This window comes from Dermacentor variabilis, chromosome 1, assembly GCF_050947875.1.
Source record: "Dermacentor variabilis isolate Ectoservices chromosome 1, ASM5094787v1, whole genome shotgun sequence".
NCBI lineage: Eukaryota > Metazoa > Arthropoda > Arachnida > Ixodida > Ixodidae > Dermacentor > Dermacentor variabilis.
Window position 1 is genome coordinate 197,201,758 of NC_134568.1, and position 24,288 is coordinate 197,226,045.

General features: G+C 44.9%; 1 protein-coding gene across 9 annotated transcripts in view; it reads left to right on the forward strand.

Moving 5' to 3' along the window:
• Nucleotides 1–24,288, forward strand: part of LOC142590546 (uncharacterized) — a 278,657-nt gene that overhangs the window by 42,884 nt on the left and 211,485 nt on the right. For all 9 annotated transcript variants that reach the window (XM_075702763.1, XM_075702757.1, XM_075702796.1 and 6 more), the window contains 2 exons: nucleotides 12,561–12,724; nucleotides 20,113–20,310. In XM_075702763.1, the coding sequence (XP_075558878.1) occupies nucleotides 12,561–12,724; nucleotides 20,113–20,310 (362 nt within the window). The remainder of the gene's footprint in view (nucleotides 1–12,560; nucleotides 12,725–20,112; nucleotides 20,311–24,288) is intronic.

Genomic DNA, 24,288 nt, shown 5'->3' on the forward strand with positions numbered 1-24,288 from the left:
CATCAAACGCTTCTCCAATGCGCTATCGACGCGACACATTAAAACGAGTTGAAAATTTGGCTGCGCAAAGAAAGGGACCCCAACAGAAATAAGTGCATGTGGCAGTGCTCCTCCATCGAAGAGCATCGTCCCGACGCTGCAAAGAAAACAATGCAAATAAAACATGAAACTTGCAAGCAAGCAACAAAGACAAAAGAAATTGTCTGTGAGTCTGCTAACGCTGAAAAAATTCTTCATGCACATGACGTGGACGACTTCGGGGTGCGCTTGGCATCGTTGAGATTGCATCACTCCGTCCGGAGCAACTTCGTCTGTGAGAGTCCCAAGGCTCCGTGTGATCTTGTAGCTGTCATTCGCCGACATGGTCTCACTGAGACCATGACGGCAAATCAGTGTCCACACCATCACACGACCACCAGGCACAAAGTTTTCTTCCCGCTGTCGCAAACTGCAATATCAGACATTGGTGTGTTGCTTGGGCAAGCTGGCGGTCTTCCTTGGTATGTTGCAGAAAGCCAGTAACATCTTTGTCAATGTTCTCGTTCTTGACAGAGGGTTGCATGGTGTGCGTATTAGGGGCTTCTCTGCCATAAACGAGTTTAAAAGGAGTCATATGCGTTGTCTCTTGCTGCGCTGTATTATGCGCGAATGTGACGTAGGGGAGAACTTCATCCAATGTCTTGTGCTCGACGTCTACCTACATGGCGACCATATCAGCAAGTGTTTTGTTAAAGCGTTCAGTCATGTCGTTCATCTGCAGGTGGTGGGCAATAGTTTGGCGATGACAGATGTGGCTGAAACGTAGAATCTCCTGCATGAGCTCAGCAGTGAACTCCGTGCCCCTGTCGATAATGAGAACCTCGGGTGCACCATGTCAGAGAATGATGTTCCTCGCAAAGGATCTTGCAACCTCGAGTACACACTGACGGTAATGCCTTTGTTCCAGCGTAGGGCATCAGGTAGTCCGTCGCCACTACTATCCACTTGTTCGCACAAGTCGACGTCAGGAACAAGCCAAGCCCGATTTGTTGAAAAGGCTTCATTGGTGGGTCAGTAGGCTGTAGTAGTCCGGCTGGCCTAGCAGTTAGTCTCACGGTGCTGACAGTCACTGCAGATCCTCACGTAGTGAGGAACATCGACGTTGATATGCGGCCAGTAGTATTTTTTCTGGATTCCTAGTAAAGTACGAGTAAATCGTAGATGTCCTAGGAGCGGTAGGCTCGTCACGGGACACTTCTAAAATCTCTTGCCGCAGATTGTCTGCCATAACTAGGAGGTATGTTGACCTGTTTGGTGCGAAGTTCTTCCAAAGTGCGCCATTGCGGAGGCACAGCGACGAGATGGCATGCCTGTATGTCCTGGGTGGTGAAATGGTTTTGCCCTCTAAGAAGTCAATGATGCAGTGTAGGTCGGTATCTGCATGTTGGTTGTGTATGAAGTTAGTAGCACTTATCAGCCCAAGACTGGTAATATGTCACTTCATAGCCTTCTGCCGGTGCGTCTTGGCAGAAAGTTCCAGCCAGGTTTTAAGACATTGTTCAGTAATAGTCTCACCACAAAATAGCTTTGAGAAAATACCTTACCACTGTGGTGGATTAGTGGCTATGTCTTTTTGCTTGAACAAGAGGTTTCTGGTTCAATCTTTGGCCATTGTGGCCACATTTCAATGGGGATGGTATGCAAAAAAATGTTTTTGTACTGTGCTCCTGCTGAAAATGCCTAAGGCAGTCAAAATGAGTCCAAAACCCTTTGCCATGGTATCTCATAGCCCCTGTGTTATTTTGGGACAATAAATGTGGTGAATACTCAATTATCAGCTTCATTTTTATTTATTTTTTATATGCTTATTGATTGTGTAGATTCACACTGCTTTTCTTTAATTTGGGTACAAATTTCTTGGGTGCAACCTATACACACTTAAAAACCAAATATGCATCTTCCTTCAAAACAAGTGCTTTCCTCGCTGTATGTGACAGCATGAAAAGCCTTTTTTTTTTTCATGGACACTCCAGGTGCCTTTCTGCCATTGTCATCGCCCTGATGTTCCGTATAAAGTCCAAAGGCTACACCATTGTCCCCGCGTGCCGTATCATGTATGGTGCGGCCATGCGGGCCCTATCTTGAAAGGGATCTGCAATGGGGACACAGTCTAGGCGCACTGAGGGCCAATAGCTTCACGTGCCCTGTGTTCTTGGCTGCTTTAAAGTTCGCATTAAAGCAAGAGGGAGCAGGAAGGTAAACTCGCACGCTGTTGCGCTTCCTCACTCCAGCGTTTTGACGGCGAGTTTTTGGAGTCAAGTGGGATGTGATCATGTTTCCTTGTGCGAGCATGACACCATGCTTGTCAATTTAGTTGGTAAGCGAATGTTTACGAGTTTACATGGTCGATAAAACTACTATCCTTACTTCATATAGTTGTCTACTATTTTGCTATTGCAATTGATGCATCACTTTTTGGGCAAAACTGCGACTTCTTTAGTTTCGAACTATTTTGGCCTTAATATGAATGTATGGCTTTTTCAAGGCTGTGGCCCTTGCACAAGAATATGCAACAAAACTGACCTTTGAGCCAAACCAAGTGGGTGCTGTAGTACATGGGCATCTGCAGTGGCCGTTGTGTCAGTAGTCTGTTAAATTGATGGAATAGTGCAGAATTATTCTTGAAATCTCAGTGGCATTCTTATGGCAGAAGTTGGCACCCTTTTTCACACTGTGCTTAAACTAGCTCTGTAAGCATCACAGTTGAATAAATATATGTGGCAAGCATTCTTTAACTTGTAAAAATAATTTCTCTCGCGTGAAGCAAGAGAATGAGGGCCATGCTGTGACAAAAACAGCACAGCCAGCAGCCATAGTGCATAAACATATTCAAGCCCAGTCCGTGCAATGATAGCATGACTGAAAAAATTAACAGTGTTCATTTAGTATCACAAACATTTCATGGGATGAATGTGGGGTTTTTTATGTATATAAGCACATTTTTGTGTTTCAAGTTTCAAGTTTATTCATCAATGATGCCAGATTTACAAGAATTGTATGCAAAATGAGCACTACACAGGGAGTCACAAAGTTACAAACTGTCAGGGGGACTCCCATACATAAAAAAATAACAAAAAAAGACAATACAGATCCAGCATTGGTTACGGTGGCATTACAGACTAAATAAGAAACAGCGCGAAAAAAGAAGAATTATAAACTGTTTAGTAAGACAAAAAATTGCAAGGAAGACTTCTGTAGTGAGCAAGCAAGGCAAATGTACAATACAATAAAAAATGAGTAATATAACATGTAGTATAATAGCTAAGTCAATTATGATTACATTCACAAAAGTCAGTGGTTAGGATAAAGAGAGTTGCTGCATAAAGTATTTCTTAACCTGATTCTTGAATATATGCTCTGTGGGGGATGATTTAATGCTATGTGGAATAGAATTCCATAGTTTTATTCTTGCAAATGTGGTAGTGAACTTACCATAGTTTGTGCGCACTTTAGGCAAAAGACGATTATCGAGTTCAGAGAACCTAGTAGTGTTAGTATTTACAAAGGTTTGAATAACAAGGCCATCTATGTGTGCAATATTACAAAATAACTTATAGATTACGATTGTTAATTTTAACTGAAAGAGCTGATGAATGTTTAAACTGCAATAAAGTGGCGTTGCAGTCGATAGGAAATGGCTGAAAGTCATGAGGCGAATCGCCTGATTCTGCATGCGTTGAAGTTGGCTGAGGTGAGCGAGGTATGTGTTTCCCCAGGCTGATATGCAGTAAGATAAATGGCTGTGAATGTGTGCATGATAAAGGGAATGGATAATGTGTAGCTGAAAATACGAGCGGGTTTTGATTATGGCGCGTATTCCAAACGATATCTTACGGACAAGTGACTGCGCATGAAGATTGAATTTCAGATGCCTGTCTAAAACTACGCCGAGAAACTTAGTGCTAACAGATATTGGTATTAAGTTGTTTTCAAGACGCACCGACATAGAGTTCGAAATTAGTGTCGGGAAGGAATGAAAAACCATAAAAACCGTTTTTAGCGGATTGATGCACAACATGTTCTTTTGACACCAGGAAGTTATGTTATGCAGATCAAGGTCAACATTTTGCTGTAGCTCGTCGACATTGTTAGCACAAGTAAAAATAGTCGTGTCGTCTGCATATAATATACAGTCCATAGTGGTTAGAACATTAGGTAGGTCGTTGATAAATAGCAGAAACAGCAGCGGGCCAAGGATCGAGCCCTGAGGAACGCCTCGATATATGTTCTTAGCAGATGAGAGTTTGCCGTCAATCTGAACAACTTGAGTACGATTAGTTAGGTAGCTAGAAATAAGCTGAAGTGCTGGGCCAGTTATGCCGTAAGATTCAAGTTTGTGTATTAGAATTATGTGATTAATGGTGTCAAAGGCTTTTGTTAAATCTATGAATACACTTCCAACCAGCAAGCCTTGGTCGATTGCCTTCTTGACTTTATCGGTGAAGGTTAGAAGCGCAAGCTCAGTTGAGCAACCCTGCCGAAAGCCATGCTGTTTAGGTGATAGTAGATTAAATTTTGCTAGGTAGGATGATAAACGTGTATGAACTAGTCGTTCAGTGATTTTACTGAAAAATGAAAGAATACAAATAGACCTGTAGTTATTCAGAAGTTCACGATTGCCTTTTTTGTAAACAGGTGTTATTTTACCAACTTTCAGAGAACTGGGAAATATGCCTGCTTTAAACATCTTGTTAACAATATCGGCTATGATAGGAGACAGTTCATTAGAAACTAACTTGATACGTGATGGGTGAACAGAGTCTAGGCCAGGGCCAGTAGACCTAAGCGAAGATATAACATGAAGAACTTCCTTTGCATTCGTAGGTCGCAAGTAGAAAGAATGAAGATGACGAGGCAATGTCGGTAATGGGGGATCTGTTTGACAATCGCAAGTACTGCTAAAATACTCGCTGAAGGCATTCGTGATATCAGCTGGGTGGCAGTATGTATGTGTCTCAGTTTTTATTTTTGTTAAATGCTCACGGCATTTATTATTTAAGAATTCGTTAATGACCTGCCAATTGCACCTCCTATTATTGCCATTATTCAAAATCTTGTTCTGAAAGTAATCTCGTTTAGCACATTTAAGTGCTGCTGCAAGCGTGTTAGAATATTTTTTGAAACGAGATTTAAGTTCACAGTTAAATGGTTCACAAATTACCGTATTTACACGATTGTAAGTCGACTCGAATGTAAGTCGACCCCCCCATATCGCTTGACCGGAAAAAAAAAAAAAAGAAACCCGAGGGCGCATTTTATAACGAAAATTTATTAGTAGCTGACATGGTCACTGGACTACTCGTCTTCACTAGTGCTGTCATCGTCGTCGTTGCTGCGGTCCCACAGCGCGTCGTGGTCCAGCGAAATTTCAAATTTGGCAAACGACCGCACCAGGACATCTTGCAGAACAGCAGCCCACGCCAAATGCACCCAACCACACGCAGCCGTCAGGGAGGCTCTTTTGACAGGTCCGGTTGGCTTAATTTCCGCAGTCTTCTGCCGCCAGCCACTCGTAATCACGGCGGAGCAGAACCTTAAAATTAAGGCGAAGGTCCGGGCTTGTTTCATGACCACGTCACACTTCACTGGCAGGGACCGATCACGCATTTCAGCGACGCTGCCGCAAGCTTTGCCTACAGCTCCGGAAAGCGTACAGACTTCGGCACGTGGGAAATTTCTCACTTGCCGCCACAGGGTGAAAATTTCGCTTCGCTGCAGTCACCACTCTCGCACCACCCGTTTAGAAACATCGAAATTGCGGCACGCAGCAAAGTGATTTGTTTGTTCGGCGTAAAGGATGGCAGCCCTCTTGAACGCTGCTGTGAACGAGTGCCGAAAGGTTAGTGGGCCTGCAGCACTCATGACGACTGGGGAAGCATAGAAGTAGCACGTAGCCGGCAGTCAAGTGGAGCGCGTCAAAAAGTTGGTCAAACCAATGCCAATGCCTTTAAACAGAGAAAGAGAAACCCTCGAACGGTGTCTGCTCTTCCATAAACTACCGATACTCCCCGCAAGCGCCGCCGTTCTAAGGGTGCCGCCGCAAATGGGAACAGCGGCGCTTCCATCAACTATCGACACCCCCATGAGTGTTGCATGCACTGTAAGACTTTCAAAAATGTTGAAAAACCCTTCCGAAAAGCAAACAAACACGCGGGATAGCGAAAAGATACGGGTAGGACAATAGAGCAAACATAAAATTGTAACTACGTTGTAGCTCTCGTTGGTAACACTTTTTTTTGGCGGGGCCATGTTTTGGTTTCGATTGTAAGTCGACCCCCCAACTTCAGACTTTCAAATTTTAAAAAAGGGGTCGACTTACAATCGTGTAAATACGGTACCCTTTTGTGGAGCCGATTTTTCTTCAATATACGTCGAAGTAGCGCTTCTGTGACCCAAGGTTTTCGAGGGGAACTGAAGAAACGAGTTGTGATAGATGTAGTAGGGCATTCATGAATGCAGCGTGTAACTTCAGCCAAGAACAACTGATAAGCCTCTTCCGCGGAAGATTCACTGAGTACTGCGGTCCAGTCATTTGTCTGTATCATAGGGATAAATTTTTGAGAGTCAAAATGTACGTTCTCTTTCTTTTCAGTCGCTTTAGAATTTTCTCTACCTAAAGTGAAAAATACAGGGTAGTGGTCGGTTATGCTGTGCTCGATGGTTTCTGCCGTATGATCTGTAGTAAAGTTGGTTAATATGTGATCAATTAACGTATTAGATCCTGTCATGTCACATCTAGTTGGAGAAGTAATTAAAGAAGCAAGGCCATAGCTAAGAAAACACGCAAGATAATCAGAACATGATGGACTATTAGGGTCGATAATGTTTATGTTGGGGGAGGGGGGGGGATGTCTCCGCAGATAATGACGTTTTTGTTTTCGTTCGCAACAGTGTGCAACAACTTTTCAAACTGCAGACAAAACTCTGAGTATGACGATGATGGTGAACGATAAATGCACGCTAACACTGTGTTCCGGCCATCAATTGAAAAAACACTCCGATCAAATTCTAACCATATAGATTCGCAGATCAAATTAGAAAAGGCAAGATCATTGTGGCGTTTGTATGGCAATGATGATTTAATAAATATGGCAGATCCGCCGCCACGTGGCGTAGCACGATAGCAGTACTCTGCATTGTACTCTCGTAGCGCATATAAATTTCTATCGTCCGGTGACAACCATGTCTCAGATAGACAGATAAAAGAGAAGTTGTGATTAATTATCGAAAGAAATGCTATGAGGCTGTCAGTTTTTTCGTAGACTACGAATATTGAAATGTATTAGCGATAACTTGGGAGTTTCATCACTGAAATGTTTTTTAAGATCCTGACAAGAAAACATTCTTGCGCAGGTATAAGATATACAGCCGCAAACACTAGTAAGCTAGGTGAAAACAGTAAGATCACCCGCACTAGAAATCCGGTACACACTGCTGTCATCTGTCTTTCGCGCCTTGATTACGCAGTGGTCTGTCCAGAGGTGTTTCCAGCCTCTTGCTTTTTTCAGCTCAAGAGCGTGTGCAAACAGCCGCTTTCTTTCTTGCGTAAGATGTTCATTAACGTATAAGGGCTTCTGATCCTTTTGTGGAAACCCAAGGTTCACAGTGGTCAACCGAGCTTTGCGTGCCTTTTTCAGGAACTGTTTTTTTTTTCTCGGGAGCAAAAGTGTGCAATAATATTTGTTTCTTTTTTAGCTGGTACACAATGTGCAGTATCGACATCCTCAGGAGCGATTTTGCATCCTATAGCATCACCCATAGACTGAACAACCACAAGACAGCTTTCACCTTTGGTTGCAGGGACACCTTTTATTTCTACGTTATTTAGTCTGGAGTACTGTTCCAGTTCAGAAACCCTGCGTGCCAAGTCGACATTTTCATCTTTCAGAGCCCTGTTTTCAACAGCAAGATCTATATTCTGCTTAACCGTCTCGAAAAGTTCATTAAACATGTTCAGGCTGTCACGCATCACAGCAACCTCAGCCTGTAAAGAGTCCATTTCTTTTGCCAACTTAGCATTGTTCGGCATTGTGTAAACAGCACGCAATTTGGCAGCAGTGGCAGCGGTATACACAGAGAAAAATATGGTTGGAAAGCAAAGGAAAAAAAAAGACCAACCTGTGGCAAAAGTAGAAGTAGATTAGCGACTTGCTCGCGACCGCAACCGCCGCTGCCAAAAGTGAGCAACAGCGTCAGCGATGCCTGCTTATATGTGGGAGCTTGGCCGGTAGAGAGCAGACGCAGCAGACCAGTCACTGTCGTGATGAGGTGGTCAGCTGGGCACCGCACGTGTAGAGGTGATAGCCTTTCCTTGCTTCGGCTCGTGGATTGTTCCACATATGCTGTGGCAAAAGTAGAAGTAGATTAGCGACTTGCTCGCGACCGCAACCGCTGCTGCCAAAAGTGAGCGACAGCGTCAGCGATGCCTGCTTATATGTGGGAGCTTGGCCGGTAGAGGGCAGACGCAGCAGACCAGTCACTGTCGTGATGAGGTGGTCAGCTGGGCACCGCACGTGTAGAGGTGATAGCCTTTCCTTGCTTCGGCTCGTGGATTGTTCCGCATATGCTGTGGCAAAAGTAGAAGTAGATTAGCAACTTGCTCGCGACCGCAACCGCCACTGCCAAAAGTTGGCTGTGTTTTAAAGGGCCCCTCACGAGGCCCCATAGCAAGTTCTGATTATACGCTGGAAGTTGTTACGTGTCCTCTAGGGACCGTTCTGTCGCAAAAATTTTTCAAATCGGCTCATTAATAGCCGAGATAGAAATATTTCAATGCTGCGAACCCATGATTTCAGCAGGTGGGCTCCACTGCCAACCAAGACATTCTCTGCACTCGCCCCGTCTAGCCTACTCAAGCGAAATTCCTTCCCTGCGTTTTCCCATACTGGACCTCGAGTATTGCATGATGCATACGTCACATGCCCCGCCTTCATTTCTTTTTTATTTGCTCCTTGTTGTTTTTTTTTTCTGGCACTACGCACTACCACCGACGGTGTCGTGCGCGAGCTGTTGTCTTGTTCGCGCAGCGCACGATTTTGTGCACTGTGCACAAGGAAACATGACTAGCTGTATAATTCAGTGTTACACGAATACAGTGGAACCCCGTTCATATGTTTTTCACCGGACCGAGGAAAAAAAACGTAACAGCCGGGAAAACGCAACAGTGAGGAAAGCTCCGAAAATGAATGAAAAAAGTGCAGCCTCAACTATAGACAATTTATTTCCACAGAGTGCGTTTAGAACTTAAAAAAGCCTAGAATGGTTACTTGCCGTTTCTTTCGCTCGCTAGAAATCACCACACGTTTCTCAATAGCCTGGAAGGCCGCATTGCTGTCAGCGTCGCTGTGAGGTGCGACGTACGTGCGGAGGAGGTCCAAAGCTAGGATTTGGCAACTCCCCGGCATCATGCGGCTCGTGCTCCTCGTCGTCACCGCGCCACGGCAATGTCAACGGACGAAGGAATATCCGCGGGAAATTTTGCCCTCTTTGGCATAATCATGCTAATGTGCTAACGATTGTTTAGTATTGTTGCGGAGCGCGCGCGTCCAAGCAGCCCGGTTGCGTGCATCGCGGCGTGGTTTCGCGAGAAATGTAAACGAGAGAGGAGAGCTGGCCCGATGGGCGGAGCAACGCCATGAGCAACGCCAACTTCCGGCTCCCCTTTAGCTATAGCTTCACAAAGAGTGACGTCAGGGCCTCTCCTGAGTTTCCTTCCTCTGTGAGTCGACCCGTCCAACAAACCATGCGGTGACCGTAATCACAGTGATAGTGAGAGCATTTTTCACGTATGGCCATCTATTGGCGGCCTCTCGAACTGGCGTGCGGCTTCTTGCAGCCAGTTCCATAGCCAAGCCCGGCCAAAACTCGTCAAAAACCAAAATGGCGGTTGGAGCGCGTTGCCTACTTTAGCCCAGGCGGGTTCGGGTTGCGACGCATCATGCGGGAATGTTTTCACAGCTACTACGTAACAGCGGGGTTCCTTATACATTGGATCCAATGGAAGCTATGCCGGGACCGGATGAAAACGACGTAGCAGCCGGGAAAACACAGCAGTAAGGAACGTAACAGCGGGGTTCTGTTGTACTTAGGTAGAACAAGCGGAGCGCAGAGCATGATCACGCCCTGGAACACGGTAAAAAATGGCATAGTTTTGGTACCTGCGCATGTGACCGCACGACTGTGGGAACAAGCAGACGAAGTAGAAGTACATCTCTCTTGCTTCGTTGCGAAGTAAAACAAAAAACACGCAGACATTCCGTTTGTGTGTTTTATTTCTCTAAACTTCAATTTGTCAATTCAAGCAACAGATCGCACAGATAACAGATGTTGTCTTGAATAATTCTCGAAGTCACGTGTCACCACGAGCGTTGTCACACTGCAGACACGACTACGTAGGCGCAGGGGCACGACTACGTCACCGTCCGGCTTGGAGCACGGTGGCCGTGAGAAGGAAAAACAGCATTCGGTTTGAAATTTCAGATCTTTCTGCGGCGTGTTGCAATGTAATACTTTGCAGACACAATCATTATCGTGCAGTGTATGCTCTCTGCTTGTTAGTGCTAAATGGCCAGACCTGGTGACGTTTAAGCTATGCAACTGTAATTGGACATAGTGATGCTATAGATATTTGATGTCTATTTATATGTTAAACTTTTAGTGTAGCAGTGACTGTATTGAACTGTATTAAAAGTCACGAGAGCTGGAATGTGAATTTTAGTACTATGCCGACGTTTAGTCGGTAAGCTTTCCTTGAACAGACTTATTGACTGTAGTAGCAAAATATAGATTGAAGAGAAACCCGTTATATGCCTCTGTGCACCGTGCTGAGAGAGCACAGTGTTAGCAGCATGGCTGTGGATGATGAGGTGTGCACTTAGGGAGGGGGTTTGGGATTAAGACACAGATGATTTTTGAAATATGTGCTTTTTCTTATTTAGACCCAAACTTAATTATGCCTTATGCAAGAACGTACAGTATTTCTTTAACAGTATTATAGTGATACCAATACACATAATTGCTGCACCACCCATTCAAGGTGACCTTATCAACGAGGGTTGCAATGAGGGCTTGTTTGTAATCCATCTTCAAGGAGTGTACGCAGCACGATTAAAAGATGGGACAAAACAAGACACACAGGGACACACACACACAGCGCTAACTTCCAATTATGCTTATTATCGAAAACCAGGTCATACTTATACACTCCGCCAACATGAGTCACAGCCAAGTGAACAGATAAACAATCAGAACGTAGCATTTTTGTAAGTGATATGTTAAGCCATGTGCAAAATTTTCAGTTCTTTTTCAGAGAGAGCCAATGACAGTTTGCTGATACATGAATCTTCTAGAGCATCAATCTGCTTGGCTTCTATTATAAGTCTAGTGAGTTTGCACTTTTTTCTACCAGTAATGGTTGTTGATTGGTGTTGAAACACAGGAAGAAGTTTAGAGATTGTAAGACATCAATTATATATGGTATACCCTTTTCGTGTGGGAAATATTACGTCGGACAGTCGGGCAGATGCATTAATGGTAAACTGTGCAAACACAAAAATAAAGTCGACAAAGTTGTATCAAATGGGTTTCTCTCCCTTCATTGTAAGCAACATAAGTGCTCCCCTCTCTTCGAATCAACAGCCATTACTGGTAGAAATAAGTGTAAACTCACTAGACTTATAATAGAAGCCAAGCAGATTGATGCCCTAGGGGATTCATGTATCAGCAAACCGTCATTGGCTCTATCTGAAAAAGAACTGAAATTTTTGCGCATGGCTTAACATATCACTTACAAAAATGTTTCGCTCTGATTGTTTATCTGTTCACTTGGCTGTGACTCATGTTGGCTGAGTGTATAAGTAGGACCTGGTTTTCGATAATAAACATAGTTGGAAGTTAGCGCTGTGTGTGTCCCTGTGTGTCTTCTTTTGTCCCGTCTTCTAATCATGCTCCGTACACCCCTTGAAGACCTTATCAAAACTTGCAGAGTTATTGAAAGCCTTATTAAGATTGTCATTTGTGCTGTTAGTATCTTTATTATGTGAGCTTTCATAGCATGAATTTGGGCATTTATGTTGAAAGATTTTGCTTTTAAAAGTTCTTGTTTGATATGAAGCTTTGGCTGCATTTTGGAGTGTCTAATCTTAGGTTATCACTTTGGCAATATTTTGTGTGAGTCGGCACTAGACGTGTCGAATACTTATGGCTAACAATGCACCTAGCGATGTGTGAAGATAGCTTGGCACAGGGCCAGGAAGCTGTCAGCCGTGTATGGCAATGCGTCTAGTGCTGAGTGATGTGAAATATCCCAGAAGACATTTTATCCCTGGAAGTGATCACCCAAGAACACCTCCCCTGTACACATGTCAAACACTGCTTTTTTTCATAGCTCATTGTACTGTGCTTGATGGCCATGCGTTATATTCGTGGCATGTTTAAACAAGCCAAGGTCCTAAACTTCAAAGTTGCCTGTTGTAATGTTGTGTCCCTGCGGGCTGTGCTTATGAGGTGCTGTTGTAATGCAGATGGGGAAGCGGTGGCTGAGAGAAAGAGCGAGGAGGCAGCAGTGCAGGAAGCTGAACCTGTTACTGTTGCACCAAGCCACTCTCCTGGGGGCTGCAATGAGGGGGTTGTTGAGAGCGAGGAAGAGGGCGCTGTTCATAGCCCAGAGCCTGCACCACAACTGCACGTGAGTCTCGCTTTAATAATGAGCTTCTATTTTATCTGTGAGAAAAAAGTGCTATAAATTAGGTACCTCACACGCTTACTATCTGTTGTGTGCACATTAAAGAATCGAGAATGGCTGAAATGAACCTGGAGCCCCGACTATTACATGCCTCTCATAGCTGATGAGTTCCTGCAGCATGTTATAACTTTAAAAAAAATTTTTTAGTAAAACCCTTAAGTGGAGAACAAGTGGCAAAGTTCGCTCAGCTGGAGAAGCCGGAGTACACATTGGCATATCGACTTATAAGCATCATGGTTTCCAGCTAACTGTAGTCAATTAGTCACTTTCCTGTTGGCTGAAGTGGCATTTGTATTGCGAGCCAGTGAGTGAGTGCATCAATATAATAGTTACCACAATTTGGCAAATGTAAAATATCTAGTAAAGCTGGCATTAACTCAGAAAGTCTGATATCTTGCCATCTGTAGTGAAATCCATATTATGGTGAGCTTCAGGGAACTGCAGAAAAGAGTTTACTCTTTAACATCATTATATTGAAATCTGAAAACTACTTACCTACATAATGCGGTCAGTCACGAATTAATTTTAAGAGATGGAGGGAGCCACAAGCATATCAGAATTATCAAAAGGCTAAAAATAAAAAATACTGTGAGTAAAACGTTACATTCTTGAAAACAACACCAGCAGGGCAAAAATTTGTTCTACAGAGTTTCACTCTGTGTTGTGCATCTGTCTCTTTGAAATTGAAATTTAGTGACAGTTGAGGCAATGTGGGCATTTCATATTTCCATATTGTCGCAGTGCTGCGAAGTCCAGATGTCATATTTTGACTTTGACTGTACCACTCTGGCGATTTTTTTCAGTGTTGCGCAAGGTAATTTTGGTGCTTTCTGCATACCCATAAGCTTAATCTCTGCAGCTGGTTGTACACGGATCTGAATTCCACTATACAGCCCTCTGTGTATCCCGTGTGCGTTTGTACGAGTGCCAACAAGGCACTCATACAAGGATGTTAGCATGCAAGCTTCTTCCGGTGGTCTGCTGTTTGGTACCACGTCAGACAATGGCCTATTTTCATTATGGCCTTGATTGTTAATGAGTGCTGCTTCTTCAGGTGCTGGTAAACAAAGTTATGGTTTGGTGTTGAGGCAATGCAGATCTATTCACAATGACCACAGAGCTCTCGGAAAGCCAACAAATGCCTTGCTAATGAAAACAAGGGTACAGCAAACTATCTGAATAGTGCCTACTTTGTTCATGGCCGCAATTTTTGGGACATCGCGCACCCAGATCATCTCCCCAAAATTGAGTGGGACACTGAATACTGTCCGAAATTTAGGTTGCCGTTGTACTGTGAAATCTCCTTAATTATAACTCTCTTAATTCGAACTTCCAGTTTATTCGAACTGAAGCTGGGGTCCTGTAAAAAATCTGTGTACAGTAGCCGAACAATTTCTGGACCTGGCGGGGACTGAAAAATAGTCCGAAAAAAAGAACAGTCTAAAAAATCTGAGTCACAAAACCGAATTTTATTCCAGCTAAACTGGACTGAAAAAGTTGCGGATGGTCCCTTGTTTTAAATTCCTGCTTTTTGTAACAATGTCTCCTTGCATCGGTGCAAGCGTCATGTTCTCGTCATACACACTAGACAACAATATTGGAGCATTCACAATGTCTTGCGTTGATAGTTGCGGGTGGACAGAGGTGTCGTCTTTGGAGTCCGAGTCGCTTTGCAACGGTGCGGTCACCTGGTGCACGATCTTGTCGTCCGTAAGCTCCGTGCACAACTCTATGATGTTGTCAATCGCTGCAAACTCGTACTAGTAATAGCAGCTGGAAGGTTCATCCCACTGCTGCGCAAGTCGGCAATCAGCTGCTCACCGGTGTCGATGTCTTCAGCAGTGTCGTTTGCCTCTTTGGTAATGGGCTCTTCAGAGTTGCAAAATCCAGCTTGCCTAAAACAATTTGCAATCGTCGAAGGCTGAACAGCCTTCCAGGCATCCGCTAGCATGTCTAGTGCCGAGAACAGGTTAATGGAGTACGTCTTCCCGTTGTCAAAGCACATGAGTGTTCGGCCAAGTAAACGGGCCTGGTAGTGCACCTTGAGGTTTTTAATGACCCCTTGGTCCATCGGCTGGAGCACACTCGCATTCATCGGCAAGAATTCAAGACGAATCACTTGCAGGTTGTTTGCGGTGCTGTACGCCCCACAATTTTTTACGACTGTTACCACTTGCCTCTTCTGGCGCTCAAACATCCTGTCCAGACGGCGGGCGTAATCTTCGAAGAGTAAAGGGCAAAAACTCCACTGGGACTCAATTTATTTTTGCAATGAATTTGCTGTTGCCGGCTTTGCCTGCTTCAGAAACTTCGTGTAGGTTTGCTCAAAGCAAGTACCACTCTGGTGCCCCTTGACCATCAGCAAACTTTCAAGTGTTTTCTCACACACAGATGAGCGAAACTTCGTTCAAGTTCTGTTCACAGTGCTGAATATTGCCTCACATTCAGCATTGCTGTGGGAAATGGAGAGAATACCCAGCATAACCATTGAAATTCTGTGGAACCTGAGCGATCTGTCGACACTTCGAACGCTTCCTAATTGCAACCACTGCACGTTGCACCTTGGCTTATTCAATATGTCGGCTGGAACTTGATATGCTTGCAAGTTGGCTAACTCAACTTCAAGTGCGTCGATTGCTTCTTCTTTTGATTCGCCATTCTGCTGGGGTAGGATAGCAGGGAATGCCATAATAAAATGACTTACGCTGTTGAATGAAGCAGTTTTCAGAGCTTGTACTTCAGCAACTTCAGCCATCTTGAGATTGACGTCTTCTAGCGGGAATTTGTGCTGAATGTAATAGCATGCTGCCGTTAAGTACAGACGTACAGTAGAGAACTGCTCTCTCAGTGCAGCTCAGTGTCTTAACTACAGAGTAGGTTGTACTGCCAATGGCTGTCTTCGTCACCTTTCTGGTTCTCTGCAGCTCCATAGCCAACTTCCAGCAATGGATGACATGCCTTGACAGCACCTGTGTGCACAAATCTAGTCAGGAGATCCTCGAAAAGCAGTTCAAGGGGCCCCTCAATACATGAATCTGAGGAGCCTATGCCTGAAGAAGGCAGTTTGCCTCCTCAAAAAGCGGTGTAACATTTTGGAGAAAGAAACAGCATGCCCTGTTTAGCTCCGAGGACAAAATAAAACAGGTGCTCCTCACAGGTCACGGGGCTGGCTTCTCCAGAATCCTTGGTATGAAGTTTCCGTTTTATTGCTTTCGGTCCAGAATGAGCTCCTTTCCTCTTTAGCGAAAGTTCATCACTGTCGGTGCTTTTTTTTTTTTCTTTTTTCCAGAGGCCTGCAGCACTCTTGTGAAGATGTGTAGCAGACTTTGGGGCAGTGCAGGGTTATTCGAGGTTTGTGAGGAAGTCTTCGTAATTTGGTATGATGCCAAAAACAAGCTCTCCTTGTGGCACTGCTTTGTTTCCGATAAAAAAAAAAAAAAAAAGAACGGAGTAATGGTTTCCACTAGTCGAGCAGCCTCTTCACTTTCCCAACGACAGCCAACGTGTCGGTTCAACGCTTCATCTTTCTGATCTCTATGTCATGTATTTTTTGGAACTCTAAGCCGATCTTTCCATTTCGAGCGTTTCTGTAGGTAAAAGAAAATGTCAACCAAAGCCTCATCAACCTTTAGAGGAAGACATGAAGCTCCTTTTTGGGCAGCCAAGTTGATGAGATGGCACGGGCAACCAACCCCTATCAAAGCTGGTTGAGCCTCTCTCAATACAGTAGAAACACTGTTTTTCTTGTTGATCATGACATTGGCATTGTCAGAACACATAGCCAACAGGTTTCCAACATGCAAATTCTGACACTTTATCTTGTCCAGAACCAGATTTGCAATCTTGTGACCCGTCGCTTCCCCTTGGATTGTCCCCGAGGCGAAGAATAGGGCTTTCGACTACTCGTTTCTTAATCGAAATATGTCGCAATAATAGGGTAAAGCTGCATATCCATATTGTTACTGCCATCCACAGTGATTGAAAATACTTGTCGTTTTAGGGCATCCAGCAGAGGAGTTTGCGTTGGTGGCCATTTCCCAAACAATTGACGTCGTCTTTGTTCGTCCACAGACGTAGCATTTCGCTTCCTCGCACTTGGGGAACACCTTCCGGAAAAGTGGTCTGGCATGATCGCTAACACTCGGTAGGACGTTGTGTTCAATGAAAACGCCATGAAGAGGTATTCTACACAAATCACACTGAGGTCGTTGTCGCTGTGTACAAAACTTGCTAGGCTTGGCTGGCTGTCCGCAGCGTGCACGTATCCCTGATGCTTTTTCTTGCGCCTTGCGAAATGTTCACATCACAGGCACACATGGTGTAGAATTCGAACTTCTCCCCTTTCTTCGACGGCATGCAGCACGGAAATTCTGCCATGTACAATTCCAAAAACACTTGGAAGTACTGTCCAGGCTTCGAGCCCTCCATTGCACGGTGAAGCCGCTACAGGCCGGAGTTGCACTGCATCTGACGCGGCAGCTAGTCGCACAAAAGGCGAGGCCAACACTGCAGTGACTGAAGCTTATTGAAGTCCAAACCCACGTGAACAAAGGCAACAGCACGGCAACAGGTTTGTGGAGGCGCTATCGGCACTATCGAGCTTTGGATATGGATTCGTGACCCTGGCACCTGGCAGCTGCTGATGATGATACAGTTGGACCCGGCTACAACAAACGCCGCTTCAACGAAATATTTCCAGTTCACCGTCAGCTAGCCATAGAAGTCAATGCAAAAAAGTTCTCGCCACAACGAAAAATTTTTCGGGCTTGTTTTCACTTCAACAAAATTTTTGCTCGGTAGAGCTGGGCTTTAAAATTTGTTTTGCGATAAAATAAACATAACCCCAATTGTCTGCAATTTTTCGTACACCCACGCTGCTTAGGTTCACTGAAAACGTGCGCCCACTGCACGACGTTGGCCCTTCGTATCTAGTGGGCTCTCCATGATGCTCAGCTTGTCAGGGTCAGGAGACTGGCCTTCGCGGTAGTGACTGCTTAATGGAGGGAGCCGGTTGTCGCATCGAAGTGAGTTCCTTTGTTTGCATGTCGCAGTCTGTGTCGGGCGTTGTCGCCTTCTGGGTGATGCTGGTACGACATACTGTTAACTTCACAAAGCTGAAGCGATTAGTCATGGGAAAGTAGGAGAGGTTCGAAGCTTGCTGCCCCTGCTAGCTGATCATAACAATACATGCTCTGAACCATCCCCAGACATGGTGTGCAAGACAGTAGCATCAGTGGAAAAGTTGAGGGAAGAGGCAAAGAAAGCTACGCGTTAAAATAGGGCACCAAACAGCAGGAAGCTTTGTAGCAAACTCCAGCTTGGCATAGCCTTGCCCTGACGGGTATGCCAGCCAGTGGATCGGCATGCAAGAGCGTTGGCTCAAGGCTGGGAGATGCCGTATTTACACGGTTGTAACTTGTCCTATTTTCTTTTTAATTTGAAAATCTGAAGCGTGTGTGTGTGGGGGGGGGGGGGGTCGACTTACAATCGAAACCAAAACATGGCACTGCCAAAAAAAGCGAGACCAACGAGATATCAGGGGAGCTACAACATAGTTACAATTTTATGTTTGCTCTATGGCCCTACCTATAGGTTTTCGCTATCTGGCACGTTTGTTAGGTTTTCGGAAGGGTTTTTCACATTTTTGAGAGTTGTGCAGTGCACACAACACCCATAGGGGGCTGTCGATAGTTGATGGAAGTGCCGCTGTTCCATTCGCGGCACTTGCGGGGAGTATCGGTAGTTCTAGGAAGAGCAGACACCGCTCACATGTTTCTCTTTCCTTGTAGAGCTCATAGTTTGACGCGTTCGACTTGACTGCTGGCTACGTGCTACTTGCACGTTTCCTCAGTCATCATAAGTGCCCCAGGCCCACTAAACATTCCGCCCTTGTTCACAGCTGCGTTCAAGAGGGCTGCCATCCTTTATGCCAAAGAATCAAATCACTGCACAGCGGGCCGCAAGTTCTATGCTTCTGAATAGGTGGTGCAAGAGTCGTGACTGCAGCGAAGCAAAATTTTCACCTGTGACGGCAAGTGAATTTCCCACGAGCCGAAGTCTGGACATTTTCCGGAGCTGTAGGCCAAGCTTGCGGCATACGTCGCTGAAATGCGTGATCGGTTCCTGCCAGTTAATTGCGACATGGTCATGAAACAAGCCCCGATCTTCGCCTTTTAAGGACCTGCTCCGCCGTGAGTACAACGAGTGGCTGGCGGCAGAAGACCGGGAACTTACGCCAACCGTACCTGTCAAAAGAGCCTCCCTGACGGCTGTGTGTGGTTTGGTGCATTCGGCGGGGGCTGCTGTTCCACAAGATGTCGTGGTGCAGTCGTTTGCCAAATGTGGAATTTCGCTGGACGATGACGCATTGTGCGACCGTAGCAGCGATGACGATAGCAGCATTAGTGAGGATGATGGCACAAGGGAAGACAAGTAGTCCAGTTACCATGCCAGCTACCAATAAATTTTCGTTATCAAATGCGCCCTCGGGTATGCTCTTTCTTTCTTTTTTTTCCCCTGCCACATGTGATATGAGGGAGTCGACTTAGTCGTGTTAGTACGGTAATCAAAATGGCAGTGGCAGCGGCCTCGATTAATGCTGTTTCAGACCTGCAGTCACAGCAATAAGTCCAAAAAAACGAACGGTGAAGGGTTTTAGCATCCGAAATTTCTGACGTTCTTATACATTGGCTCTTTGTGGCAGCCAGTGGATCGGCATGCAAGACCGCTGGCTCAAGGCTGGGAGATACCGTATTTACACGATTGTAACTCGACCTATTTTTTTTATTTGAACATCTGAAGTGGGGCTGGGGGGGTAAATCGACCCCCTCCCCCTTTGACTTGCGATGTGGCAGTGCTGTGAAGCCATCCAAATTATCTGGCGTGCTGAATAAATTGGTCGTTGGCTGTATTGGATTTCTTCACTGAAAAGAGGCGCATTGATGTAGTAAACATTGATAATTTGACTTCTGAATAATTTGTTCATTGTTTTTTAACCTTTCTGAATTCAGGAGCTTTTATTTGTAGTTAGTGTGATAGTTCTATGTGGATTTACTGCAGGCAGAGCAAAGTGTGTAGCATTGGGCATGTAGGGCTTTGGTTAACCATGGGCCGGTATTACGTAAAGCAATTGCAATCTGGGGCTCTTCCCGTATTCGAGTCCGCCCAGTGGGCTGGACTAACCATTCTGGGATATCACAGAGGGCTAATGGCCAATTTGGAATAAAAACAGATTGGATTAGTTTTGCGTTATACCGGCCATGCTTTGGTTAAAATCAGAGTTTAAAGATGGAAATCAATATTAAAAGAATAATTAAAATGTACTTTGCCAGTTAACCGAGGACATCAGCGAGGATGCCATGGAGGCGACCCCGGCTGTGCCCATGGCAAAAAAGTGCCTCAACAGCCGCTCTATGGAGCCCCTGGAAGGAGAGCTGGACTTTGAGGATGATGCTCCGCCGGAGTCACCTAGCAGCACCTCACTTCTTGACAAAGCGCCAAACAAGGATGGCAAGGAGAGCAAACCAAAAGTAAGAACAGTTTTTATTATTACCTTCTGTTCCAAGAATCTGAAACTCAGTGCCGTTGACGGTAAGGGCGGTGACGGCGTTATGTATACAACATCACCACTCCCTTCCTCGGGAGCAATCCACAGATCTCTTGGGTGCAGACGTCATGCGTGTTTACCTCCTTTCTTCTAATCTTAAATTAGCATAAAAAGACTGTCTCCTTTTTGCTTGACATGTCAAACTACTTGAAACATCAGTATGTTAATATTGCTCTGGAAGGCTTTCACTTTGTTTTGATAGACCTAAAGGAATGGTTCTGCAGCACTTTAATATGGTAAATAAACCTGCTTGTCCACTAAACTACACTGTCTTTAGCATATGAGCCTAATATTAGGTCCTCACAGCAGAAAGCATACAACTTCATTCAAAACACTGCCTGTTCCTGCCTTCAACTTCTTGAAATGACCACCACTTCATATGTTTTCCTATTCATGTGTAAACAAAATGGACTCACCATGGTGTTTCAGTGGCTATGGCATTGTGCTGTTGTTCAGGAGGTCGTGAGTTTGATTCCCACCTGCGATGGCTGCATCTCAGTGGGGAAATGCAACAACACTTATCGTATTTACTAGTATCTAGGCTGGTTCTGATTCTAATCCATCCCCTAAAAGTCCAAAGCCAGAAGAAAAAAAACATTCCTCAAATGTAGGCCAAACAAAAAAGTGAGGACAGCGTTCACAAAATGAAAGCAGCATTTATTAAATATGAACATGCCGAGCTCATTCTGTGTCATCATCGCTGCTAGCCTCGTCGCTATCTGCCTTATCACTGTCACCTCCTTGCTACGGCACATGCAAAAAGCATCTCCCGTTGCCCCCTCCAATGACGGACGTTTTTCTCATCGATGCTGAAGTCCGGTCCAGCTTAAACATTTGACGATGCCTCTGCAGCTAGTGCAGCTTTTTGTTTGAAAGCACTACTATAGTGGCATCACCTGTTTGGTGCCATTACGATAACGCCACGCAGCAAGCCGATACGACACTGGTCAAAATGTCGACGTTGCTCGTGTACTTCCGTTGGCTACTGGCAGCACCAGTAGCGGCTGCAATACTGACTTTTCTAGATAGTGCTAGCTGTGCAACATATTTATCCATTTCAATCAAAATGTGGCCCGTTTCTTAAATCATTGAACTTAAGCCGACCCTGGAATTTAGTATGATTATTTAAAAAAAAAAAAAAGAGAAGAACTATCAGCCTAGATTCAAATAAATACGGTAGGTACTGTGCTATGGATAAAGAACCTCATGCGATCAAAATTAATCAAGAGCTCTCCACTAAGGCGTCCCTCAGAACCCTTAGGCATGCATAATGTGTGTGCACACTTAAAGAGTACTTACATCAGGCTAGCTGCTGTGCACCCAATAAAGTGAAAATGGAATGTTACTTGTTCCTTTGTAGAGAATAGTTGATATCATTAATAATTGGACCATCCCTGGACTTTATTTGAACTGAGCACCTAATCCATTGTGATCACTGATGGTGATCAGATAGGCTCGTAAACCAGCCACACAATATAGGCATACCATTTACAGAATTCATCTGCTAGCCACTCACAGGTTGTAATGTCACCATTAACTACGCCAGTATCTTGCAGCAGAGTTGCATATTACAACTATAAGTGTGGAGAATGTTTGTTCCAAATGTTGCTACAAATATGTTAAGAGAATACAGTGGAACCCCGTTCATACGTTTTTCACCGGACCGGGGAAAAAAAACGCAACAGCCGGGAAAACGCAACAGTGAGGAAAGCTCCGAAAATAAATGAAAAAAGTGCAGCTTCAACTATAGACAATTTATTTCCACAGAGTGCGCTTAGGAGTTAAAAAATTCCAGAATGGTGGCTTGCCGTTTCGCTCGCTAGAAACCACCACACGTTTCTCAATAGCCTGGAAGGCCGTATTGCTGTCAGCGTCGCTGTGAGCTGCGACGTACCTGCGGAGGAGGTCCAGAGCCGCGACGGCTTCTCCAAAGCTAGGATTTCGCAACTCCCCGGCATCATGCGGCTCGTGCTCCTCATCGTCACCGCGCCACGGCAATGACAACGGACGGAGGAACATCCGCGGGAAATTTTGCCCTCTTTGGCGTAGTCATGCTTACGTGCTAACAATTGTTTAGTATTGCTGCGGAGCGCGCCCGTCCGAGCAGTCCGGTTGCGCGCGGCGCGGCGTGGTTTCGCGAGAAACGTAAACAAGAGAGGAGAGCTGACCCGATAGGCGGAGCAACGCCAACTTCCGGCTTCACTTTAGCTTCACAAAGAGTGACGTGTGGGCCTCTCCGCCCCTCCCGAGTTTCTTTCCTCCATGAGTCGACCCGTCCAAAAACCACGCGGTGACCGTAATCACAGTGATGATAGTGAGAGCATTTTTCACGAATGGCCACTTAGTGGCGGCCTCTCGAACTGGCGTGCGGCTTCTTGCAGCCAGTTCTATAGCCAAGCCCAGCCAAGCCTGGCCAAAACTTGTCAAAAGCCAAAATGGCGGTTGGAGCGCGTTGCCTACTTTAGCCCAGGCGGGTTCGGGGTGCTAAGTTGCGACGTATCATGCGGGAACGTTTTCAAAGCTACTACGTAACAGCGGGGTCCTTATACATTGGATCCTATGGAAGCTATGCCGGGATCGGATGAAAACGACGTAGCAGCCGGGAAAACACAGCAGTGAGGAACGTAACAGCGGTGTTCTACCCTATTTGGATCTTCTAACTCAGTGAAATTCAGCGGAGCATGTGTTGGGCATGTGAAGGTTAATATGTAGGCTAAATTACATGTATATAAAGTACATTGTTGGAAATTACTTAAGTTCTGTCAATTGCATTAGCTCAATGAAGGCATTCAACAAAGTGTCACTCCTTAACCACTGCATTATCTAGCTGCAATTTAATACACTGTGAAAGTACAGCCGAACTTGTTTCTAATGAACTTGATGGTTCTCCAAGAAGTTGTCATTGTATCAGTAGTTTGTTACACAGTCCCTGACAGATTTTTCATACTCCAAAAATTCGAACTTTGTGGATATTCCAGACTTCATAAATGCACCGTCAGGCTTCCCATAGAGCTAATGCATTTTCACGACCTATTTTTTGTACGAATTTAGGCCCCAGAGTTTGATTTTCCGGACCAAATCACTCGTTCTAAGCCATGCTACGCAATCTTGGTGAGCATGTTGGATTTTCTGCTGGCTTGACCAGTCTAGTCTTCCAGTCACCCGCTCTATAGCCTCCAAGATTGGGAGGCGCACGCTATCTTGAGAGGGGTCGCGTTGTAATGTTTCTCACTATACTATTACCTAGAGGGAAATCTCGCACTGTATGCATGGGAAAGCCGGTATATTGTGACTTAAGATTGGCATTGTTCTCGGGGAGCCAGGAGACCTTGAAGACGCACCTGGCAAGCATTGTTCCGTCTGTCACAAAGATTCATTTTCTACTAAAACAGCACGTAAAAAGCTGTTTTAGCTTGATTATTACACAAAAACATGTTTGTTTAATTATGAGAACTTGTTATTGCATATACAATTATATGAAATGTAAAAGGTATCAGCGGGCCGCTGAAGTTGGAGGACAGACGATAAGATTCGCACTTGCTTTGGAACAGTTTGCCGTCTATTCTTGCTTTTCTTTGCTTGTTTATGCATTGTAGGTGAGTAAACTTCACTGGAAGATGTAATATGTGTGAATGGAAACATTTTATAAAGATTTCACTTTAAGAATGCGTTATTTGTGTACTCATGTCCACGTTTTAGACGAAACCTCTTACAATACCAGCCAACATAAGTCTCGCAGAAACATATACCGTATTTACACGATTGTAAGTCGACTCGAATGTAAGTCGACCCCCCCATATCGCTTGACCGGAAAAAAAAAAAAAAGTAGAGCATACCCGAGGGCGCATTCGATAACGAAAATTTATTAGTAGCTGACATGGTCACTCGACTACTCGTCTTC